At 47.1% G+C, this 10,065-nt stretch overlaps 1 protein-coding gene and 1 non-coding gene across 2 annotated transcripts in view; both read left to right on the forward strand.

Moving 5' to 3' along the window:
- The window catches only part of GABRD (gamma-aminobutyric acid type A receptor subunit delta), a 41,688-nt gene extending 31,996 nt beyond the window's left edge, over positions 1 to 9,692 (forward strand). Inside the window, exons 6-9 of the mRNA XM_060259487.1 lie at positions 493 to 630; positions 5,662 to 5,814; positions 8,296 to 8,507; positions 9,257 to 9,692. Of these exons, the coding sequence (XP_060115470.1) occupies positions 493 to 630; positions 5,662 to 5,814; positions 8,296 to 8,507; positions 9,257 to 9,559 (806 nt within the window). The 3' untranslated portion in view covers positions 9,560 to 9,692. The remainder of the gene's footprint in view (positions 1 to 492; positions 631 to 5,661; positions 5,815 to 8,295; positions 8,508 to 9,256) is intronic.
- Positions 4,706 to 4,775, forward strand: TRNAV-GAC (transfer RNA valine (anticodon GAC)). Its single transcript has one exon. It is a non-coding gene; the product is annotated as a tRNA-Val (tRNA).
- Positions 9,693 to 10,065: the final 373 nt, after the last annotated feature.

Genomic DNA, 10,065 nt, shown 5'->3' on the forward strand with positions numbered 1-10,065 from the left:
TGAGCCTGCTTCGGCGGGGGAGGGCGGGATACAAATAAAATTTTACTTACTTTACTTTTACTATGTCCTGTTGCAATTTTTTGTGTCGTGGGTCTTTGCAAACTGTTGGGTTTTCTTGACAAAGATTTTTTTTTTAAATGTTTGTGTGTGTGCACCTGGAAGTCATGGCGACCTCTGGTGACTGACCCCTACTGGGACATGGAGGAAATTAATAGAGCCTGCCCCTGCCCTCCTGACTGCTAGTATTCCTTGGAGTTCTCCCATCTAAATACTTGCCAGAGTTGGCCCTGCTTAGCTTCCAAGATCTGACCCGATCGGGCTTGCCTGGGCTATCCAGGTCAGGGCTTTTCTCCACACAGATGCCCATGGCACGAAAAAGAACTTGACCCGTGGTACCAGTAAGAGAGAAAGTGGGCTGCTGGGTTTCTTCCTCCATTTGTCAGCCTCTTCCCTCTCCCCAAATTCTCGGATTTATTCAGTCTCTTTTGGCAGATGGCTACTCCTCGGAAGACATCGTCTACCACTGGTCGGAAAACCAGGACCAGATCCACGGGCTGGATAAGCTGCAGCTCGCTCAGTTCACAATCACCAACTACCGGTTCACAAGGGAAATCATGAACTTCAAGTCTGGTAAAGAAACAGTCAAGAGCCTTTTGCAAGTGCTGCATGAGATAGGTCGTTAAGGAGAGCTTATGAGACAAACACACAGAGGAAAATTCCACCAATGGTTGTTAGACACAGGGCTTTTTTTTTTGTTGCAGGAACTCCTTTGCATATTAGGCCACAAACCTCTGATGTAGCCAATTCTCCAAGAGCTTGCAGGGCTCTTAGTAGAGGGCCTACTGTAAGCTCCAGGAGGATTGGCTACATCAGGGGTGTGCAAAGGAGTTCCTGCTACAAAAGAAGCTCTGGTTGGACATGATGATTTCATGGATCCTCCATGTCCAGGGGCAGTGTATATCTGAAGACTGGTTGCTGGAGGTCATATGGTGGAGGAGGGCTGCTGCTTTTCATGGAGGGCTGGCATCAGGGCAGGCAGCACCAGGCTGCTGTCAAGGCTGTGGGGTCCTTGGAGGGCCCACTTCCCACTGGACCAGGCCCATGGCTGGCAGATGCCCCCTCCACTTTGCCTAGTCAGATGTGACTACCTGCACTGGCTGTCTTGGTGGCTGAATGGGGACCAATGTTCCCTAAGGCTGCCAATACCCAGAGGGTGGTCAGTTTGGAGGCCCTCCCCCCACTTCAGAGAATCCTACAGCCTGGAGAGAACTCGAGAAAGAGCAGGTTGCAGCTCTGGGGCAGCGTGTGCAAAATCGGGCAGAATCACTGTGGGGGAAAAAGGAGTGTGAGACTGCAGCAAGGCTAGTGGGGAATTAGTCAGAGTTAATGAGTCAGCACCAGGGATTGTTTGTAGAAAAATAGGTGGGGGAGCTCATTAGCATATGCTGCCCCCCCCCCAGCCAAAAGCAACCTGACGCAACAAAAAAGCCCCGAGTGAGGCCTACTCGCTTGCCTGGGGCTCTCTTGCCCCCCCTCCCCCACAATCAGAAGGCCAGCAAGCCACCCGCCACCCAAAATCACATAAGAAATGAAGAAAGGGCGATATGGGCTTTTCTAGGGGTTAATAAGGGCTGCTGGGGGTATGGCAAAATTCCTGTGGTTGGCTGGCTGCCAGCTCTCCTAATCCAGGGATTGTTATGCAGCTGCACCTACTATTCAATGGACAAGGTAGGTGGAGAGGAAAAGGGGGAACCAACAGAAAGGTTCAGGAGCTTTGCTCCTATGAGCTGCTGAATCTGAGGCCTGGTCAGCACCACCAGTTGCTCAAGAACCTAAGAGGTGTCTTGTAAGCTTGGACCAGCAGCCCATCTAGTCCAGCATCTTGTTTCACCCAGCGGCCAGCCACTGGAGTGAGGGAAAGGCGCTCCACGCACTCGGTTTCTTCGAGCTGCTACTGAGAATGATCAAAAAGAGAGAGTGAGATGTAAACCAGCAGCGGGGAGGGTTGGGTGGGCGTGTGTGACTACACAGATGACCACTTGAAGATCATCAGTTACAGGTAAGCAACCTGTTTATCTTCATCGTGGTCTCTTTGCAGTCCCACACATGGGTGATTAGCAAGCTTGCTGTACGGTTGGTTGGTGCTGGAAGAAAAAGAAAACATATGTACCCATAATGCATGTAAGATTGACATTAACATTGGTACTTACAAGACCCACCTGTCTCCTAACTCTGGTATTCAGAGGTGTCTCTGTATATGGAAGTTCCCTTTACTCACCATGGTTAATAGCCATTAATGGACCAATTCTCCATTAATTTGTCTGACCCCCTTTTTAAAGCCTGCCTATGCTGGTGGCTCTCACAATGTCCACTGGCAGTGAATTCCACAGTTTCATTCCATGTTGAGCATCTTGAATTTATTGCCCTTCACCTTCACTGGGTGCCCCGGGTTTTTCGTTGCTCATTTATGTACCGTGTTCGCTATAAGGTGCTGGTTATTACCTTTAAAGCCCTATATGGCCGAGGACCTGCCTACCTCAGGGACCACCTCTCCCCATATGTCCCCCAGAGAGCACTGAGATCTAGCTCTCAAAATCTTTTAAAAATCCCTGGGCCAAGAGAAGCTAGACTGAAGACAACCAGGGAGCAAGCTTTTCCAGCAATGGCCCCTCGATGGTGGAATCAACTTCCAGAGACGATGCGAGCCCTGCGGGACCTGAATCAGTTCCGCGGGGCTTGCAAAACTTTTCTCTTCCAGCTTGCTTTTAAGATAGAACCCGGCTAAATTGAAATTGGAACTGACCTGTAACCATCTAGCCATCTTATGTATGATTGTGACCTATAGCACCTTATAGTACCTGTTTTATCTATTTTAATTAACTTATGTAATTGAATTGTATTTTAAATTCTTGAATTGTATTTTAAATTCTTGTTTACACTGTATTTTATCTAAATCATGGTTTCCATGTCTGTGAGCCGCCCTGAGCCTGCCTTTGGCGGGGGAGGGCGGGATATAAAAATAAACTTACTTACTTACTCATTTACCTGGTGCAGGTGAGTGATGGAATAGCAGTGGCAAATAAGAACAGCTGCTTATTGGCTGCCCACGTTAGCATCTCTCTCAGGTCCCAGGCCAGCAGAGGATTGGCTCTTTGTGCCTTTGACTGATTTCCCACTCACCTTATGCTGCTCTCACGCTCCTCAGCGGGGCTTTCATCCGATTTCACACTTTCTGCCCCGGGGCTGCAGCTAGCATCGGCTTTTTTGCACAGAAAACGGAAGCCTCTAAAAACCAGTTTTTGTTTGCAGCGCGAAAAAGCCAACACTAGTTGCAGCCCCGGAGCAGATAGTGTAAAACTGGACGAAAGCGCCGCTGAGAAGAGGAGTGCGAGAGCGGCATAAGGTGAGTGGGAAATCGGTCTTCATCTCTGTGGGGAGGGAGGCAGGAAGGGAGGAATGGACCGCACAGCAGTTCTTTGCCAGTTCCCCCTACCACCCAAAAAATAAAAACAACACCCTGGAACCAACTTCATCTTTAGGGCCAATGCATCAGGCTTGACTCCTCTTGGAACCATGGTGCTGGTCTAGACGGGACTTCTGGTCTGATCTAGCAAAGGCTTTTTGCCTCCAAAGCATCATTCCCAGGAAAAGATTAAATGTAATTCTTGTGTGTGGGGGGGGGGGGGGGGAACCATTGCGATATCAAAAAGTTTAAAAGAGATAACAATAGCTAAAACACCACCATCAGATGCATTCTCAAAAGCCACTAAAAGGTGACGGAGAAACATTTGGCTAACCAGTTTATCTAAAAGTCCATGTAAAGTAGTACCCACAAATACCGAATACAAATTCACACACAGTCGTTTTAAGAAGGCTTTAACTTATGCTGAAGAGATGGGTGATGTCATGTTTGTATGAACAGCTTGGATAATTTTAGAAAAATTAACAGTATAATGTGTGACTCTTTCCCATATGATTCCAACCCTCCTTGCTTTTAGCTGTATTACTCCAAGAGTTTAAAATACAGTCTCTGAGCAACTCAGCGATAGATAGCTTCTGCTCGACAATAATTACTTAAAGCTTGGACAGCTTTTCCAGTACAATACAACGTACACAATGCTGGAGTCTTAGGTGAAGGGCTTCATGCAGCTGTCGTTTGAGATAATTGTGGCATCTCCCCAGCCCAAAAAGTGCGAAACGTCATACGTCTAATAATAATCCCACGTCTACAAAATCTGAAAGCGTCGCATCAATGGCCATTACGAACTGTTGTTACAGCAACACATTTCCTCAGATTGTCCTTTGATGTATTCTGATCGCTGCGTCAATTCTATAACTTGAATTGACAGTTCTTTGGGCAAGAGATACCGTTTAGTTCAAAGGTGCCCAACCTTTTTTGAGTCTCTGGGCGTCTTTGGAATGGAGTTCGTGTTTGTATTTCTGTCCCGTGGCCGAGGCATCTCAGAGTTTAACAGAGGCCCTGGACCACTTTCATTTATTTATTTAGTTATTTATTTTATTCGATTTTTAGCCCGCCCTTTCCGTAGAACAGGCTCAGGGCGAGTTACATCATAAAAATAATCAACAGTAAGAAACCAATTTAAAATATATAAAATCTAAAATTACAGAGCAACAATAGGTACTAAAATGGCAAATTCTGCCTCACAGAACTCGTTTCGAGGCTCCTGGTATATATCAGGGGGAAGGTCATGGTTCAGTGGTAGAACCTCTGCTTGACATGCAGAAGGTCCCAGGTTCAATCCCTGGCATCTCCAGTTTAAAAAGAACAGTTGGATTTATACCCAGCCTTTCATTCGGAGTCTCTCAGCTGCCCCCACCTACCTCACAGAGGTTGTCTGTTGTGGGCAGAGGAAGGGAAGGAGATTGTAAACTGCTCTGAGACTCTGAGTAAAGGGCAGAATATAAATCCAATCTCCCCTCCCTTCCTCCTTCCTTCCCTTCCTCGTTTGGTATAGTGGCTAAGAATAATGGACTGTAATCTGGAGAACCGGGTTTGATTCCCCATGCCCCTGCATGCAGCTGCCGGGTTCTCTCAAAGCAGTTCTCTCAGAGCTCTCTCAGCCCCACCTACCTTCCAGGGTATCTGTTGTGGAGAGAGGAAGGGCAAGAGATTGTAAACTGCTCTGATACTCTGAGTGAAGGACAGAGTATAAATCCAATCTTCTCTTCCGTCTCCTCCCCCTCCTCCTGGTGGCCATCTTGTGGTTTCACTCTCCACCCCATGTCAGGATTCCAAAGCTGGCCACAGCCTCAGAAAGTTTGGGGACCATGTTCTATTAAAGGGTGCAAAGGATACAGTCTTTTCCTCTTCCTATGACTTTGGAAATCTACCTCCAGTCACAGTAGACAGCTCTGAACTATACAGGATCATAGGCAGTCTAAGGCATCTATGTATTCTCAGTGTCTTTCAGTCATATTGATTGGTTCTAGTTTTAGGGACTTTGAAATCTCTTTTGAGATAAATGCATCTTCTCTTCTCTTCTCTTCTCTTCTCTTCTCTTCTCTTCTCTTCTCTTCTCTTCTCTTCTCTTCTCTTCTCTTCTCTTCTCTTCTCTTCTCTTCTCTTCTCTTCTCTTCTCTTCTCTTCTCTTCTCTTCTCTTCTCTTCTCTTCTTCCCCCCCCCCCCCTTTCATCCAGCAGGTCAGTTTCCCCGTCTGAGCCTTCACTTCCACCTGCGACGGAATCGGGGTGTTTACATCATCCAATCCTATGTGCCTTCCATCCTCCTGGTTGCCATGTCCTGGGTGTCTTTCTGGATCAGCCAATCAGCTGTGCCTGCCCGAGTCTCGTTAGGTAAAACTAGATCCTTTGTTCCCTTGGAATTCTTGCAGCGCCAGAGCCGGGGTTGCCAGACTCCAGGTGGTAACTGGAGATCTCCTGGGATTACAGCTGATCTCCAGGCAACAGAGATCAGTCCCCCTGGAGAAAAATGGCTGCTTTGGAAGGTGGGATCTATGGCATTATACCCCATTGAAGTCCCTCCCCTTCCCAAACCCTGCCCTTCTCAGGCTCCACTCTCCCAGGTATTTCCCAACCTAGAGCTGGCAACCCTAGCTTGAGTCTTTGCAAAGATTCACAGAGGTGACTCTTGTTCTGGCTTCCAGCGTCCATTGTTCTTTCAGTACGGGTGGCTAAGAAGAGACGCACTGTACGGAGAAAGGGGCTCTCTGTATCACTCCCATTATTTACTTTATGTCATTTACTTATTTGTACACCACCTTTCTTCCCAGCGGGGACCCGAAGTGGCTTTACGTCGTTCCCCTCTCCTCTGCTTTATCCTCACAACAACCCTGTGCGGTAGGCTAGGCTGAGAGCATGTGCGATTGGTCTAATGTACCTAGCAGGATTCCATAGCACAAGTGGGGATTCAAACCTGGGTCTCCTAGATCCTAGTGTGACAGTATAAAACCGACAAACCACCCATGTTGTTTACCTCAGCTGCATCATTGGCAATTGGCTGGGAGACAGAGCCAGTCCCATTTGAATTGGCAAGGGGATGAGGAATCGAGGACCTGTTACCTGATATTTTGGGAAGGGTCTGGGGTGATGGCATAAAGGGTCTCTGTAGTAACGGTCAAGGCAAAGTGAGACCTTCAAATAAAAGCCTCGCAGAGGATTAGATGAAATAGATCTCAATCCAGCTGGGATTGCATGTTGTGTGGACAGGAAGGTATGAGTTTTAGAACGTTTTGCCAACAATGGCACCGTTTTCTGCCCCCCGTCACTTTCCACACCACACCACACCACTGGAAGGCATTTTTGCCTTTTTAAATAATAAAATTAGTAGTTGTAATGTCCCTGTAGCCATCGTCCGCTTTGACAACTGATTTCTTGCTGGAGAAAATATATACAATAGCACAGGTACCAGTGTATTAAGCACAATATATCCTTCAAAACCTCACCGGTTGAATTATCACTCACACACAAAAAGTGTGTAAACAAACATTTAGTGCACAGTTTATAATAAGTCCATATTTTATAATAAATCCGCAGTTAATAATAAGCAAAATAATAGAACAAACACCCACACGACACTCCCCCAGACTGTTTTCTAAAGTCACATCTCAGAGGCACTGCCTTCAGCCGCTTCTTGCAGTTCAGAATCTGGGTGGAGACAGGGGTGTCGTTCTGCACAACTTCTCACAAAGAGATCAAAAGACCGCATTTCCTGGATTTCCCACGGGTTTCGTTGGTTTTACCCTTCCCCAGTCTTCTCTCAATGCTGTTTTGACTGGAGCCACAGTACAAAGGATTCAATCACGGATCAACGCATACATGCTCAAGTTTCTGCTACTGGCTCTCCCTGGAGAAAACAGCTGCTTTGAAGGGTGGTCTCTATGGCATTGTACCATGCCCCTCCCCTCTCTAAACCCAGCCATCTTCCGGATCCACCCCTAAAGTCTCCAGGTATTTTCCAACACAGACCTGACAACCCTACTCCTGTCTCCTGTGGTGTAGGCAGGGGTGTAGGTGACTATAACCTTTAAAGTTATTTAAAGTTAAAGTATTACCTTTAAAGCCCTATATGGTCGAGGACCTGTCTACCTTAGGGACCGTCTCTCCCCATACGAACCCCAGAGAGCACTGAGGCCAGCTGGAAAAAACTTGTTGACCACCCCCGGACCGAAAGAGGTGAAGCTGCAATGCACCCGTAACCGGGCTTTCTCCTCTGTAGCCCCGAACCTATGGAACCAACTTCCAGAGGAAATGCGGGCCCTGCGGGACTTTGAACAATTCCGCAGGGCCTGCAAGACCTTCCTCTTCCGACTGGCTTTCGCTGATGATGAAGAAAGAAATTGCTAATGATTACCGCCATTATAAAAGAACAAATAGCATTAGCACTTTTATCAATTTAATTAAGTGATTTTAAACTTATTAGAATTTTTAATGTTTAATGTTAATGTAACCTTGTCTTTGTATAAGGGAAATTGAATGATGTTGTTAGCCGCCCTGAGCCTGCTCCGGCGGGGAGGGCGGGATATAAATAAAATTATCTATCTAAAATTATCTATCTATAAGGGGATGGCTGAGAAAGAGGTGGACAAATCTGCGGTGTGGATCCTTTGTTTTAAAAACAAAGCACCAAACAAAGCAGTGCCATAACCATGCAGTGCACATTAAGTGTGGCATAATGAAACCAGATGCAATTGATGTTGGGAATAGCAGATGACAATGCAACACTGTAATGTAGAACAGGAGCTGCTCCAGAGGTCAGGGCAGCTTTAAGGGTGGTATTGAAAATGGGAATTGTTTTAATTCCTGGCTCCCTTCCAGGTATAACGACCGTCCTCACAATGACAACCTTGATGGTGAGTGCCCGTTCTTCTCTGCCGCGAGCTTCGGCCATCAAGGCCCTGGATGTCTACTTCTGGATTTGCTACGTGTTTGTCTTTGCCGCGTTGGTCGAATACGCATTTGCCCACTTCAATGCCGACTACATGAAGAAGCAGAAAGACAAACTGAGGAGCAGCCGGCAAGCTGGAGAGGTCAGTAGGGACTCCATTGGGTTCGAGATCTTGTATGAATCAAGAGTGTTGGCAAAGAGAACTTTTTCTCCCTCTCCCAAAAGACTAGGACTTGAGGGCATCCAATGAAGCCGATGGGCAGTAGGTTCAGGACGGACAAAAGGAAATACTATTTTATGCAGAGCGATTAAAACGTGGAATTTGCTGCTGGAGGGTGTAGGAATAAACAGTTTTGAAAGAGGATCAGATTCATGAAGGATATCAATGGCTATTAGCCATGGCAACAGAGGGGAAACCTCGACATTCAGAGGCACTGGACCTCTGAATCCCAGAGCTAGGAGGCAACCTCAGGGGAGGGACTTGGCCTATATGTCCTGTTGTTGGTTGTCCAGAGAAATTGGTTGGCCACTGTGTGAGACAGGATGTTGGGCTGGACTAGATGGACCTTTGGTCCAATCTAGCAGGGATCTTCTGATGTTCTAATGAAGGCCTTGGCCTCTGTGCCCTGTTGTTGACTGTCCAGGGGAACTGCATGAGACAGGATGCTGGGCAAGATGGATCACTGGTCTAATCCAACAGGGCTTTTGTGATGTTCTAATGAAGCCCTTGGCCTCTGTGCCCCTCGTTTTATCCTGTATGAGATAGATCACATATGAAATAATTGGGTAATAAGCCTGTAGATCTCTAGCTTTGTATCATTGTGAACTGAAACTTATCACCCTTCCTCCCAATCAGACACTCTTCATTGGCTCTCCTGTTTCCCTTTCCAGGTCAACGTGAAGAACGCCATTGTTATGTTTTCCCTTTCGATAGCTGGCGTCAACCAGGAACTTGCCGTTTCCAACAGGCAGCACAAGGTCCCCAAAAACCCACCTGGGTCATTGGTGGGTTCGGTGGAAGTAGAAACGGGAGAGACAAAGAAGCGACAGGAGGCGAAATCGGAGAAGAAGGGTGGCCTGAAGTCCCTTTTCAAGCCCATCGATGCTGACACTATTGACATCTATGCCCGAGCAGTTTTCCCAGCAGCCTTTGCAGCTGTCAATGTTATCTATTGGGTTGCTTACACAATGTGAAGGCCCAAAAGAGAAGCCAGCTGTGTTTCTGATAATTGAGATGCTCCAAAGCAGGACTTCAATGGACCTTACTTGGGGCCACCTCTTCTCACAGCGTTTTCCAAAGCCAGGAGGGTATTTTCACTAAGACAAAGGTTTAATCTACCTGCCCCCTTCTCTGTTACTGACATCGATTCCCTGGTAATTGGTTACTGGCCATTTGGTTGAGCATTTGAAGTTCTCCCCTTTGGCCTCTGGGGGAAAAAAGCCAAGAATCCCTGTCTTCTCAAGTCTGGCCCGAAATAAATCACGGACTGAGCAGTTTCTACCACCAGCTAAGAAACAGCAGCCTAATCCCACGCAAGAGTTGGACCTTTTGCCTTCTTGATGGATGATTTTGTTGGAAGTTAGAAGGATTTTGCCTTCCACCCTGGGGCAAGGAGGGGTCATGGGAACAGGTGGAGCCAAAGTTGAGTTGCTTGCAGAGAGGCGGAGCCAGGCAAATCATGGGTGGAGTCAGGACAAAC

The sequence above is a fragment of the Heteronotia binoei genome, chromosome 18, assembly GCF_032191835.1.
Source record: "Heteronotia binoei isolate CCM8104 ecotype False Entrance Well chromosome 18, APGP_CSIRO_Hbin_v1, whole genome shotgun sequence".
In the NCBI taxonomy this organism is placed as follows: Eukaryota; Metazoa; Chordata; class Lepidosauria; order Squamata; family Gekkonidae; genus Heteronotia; species Heteronotia binoei.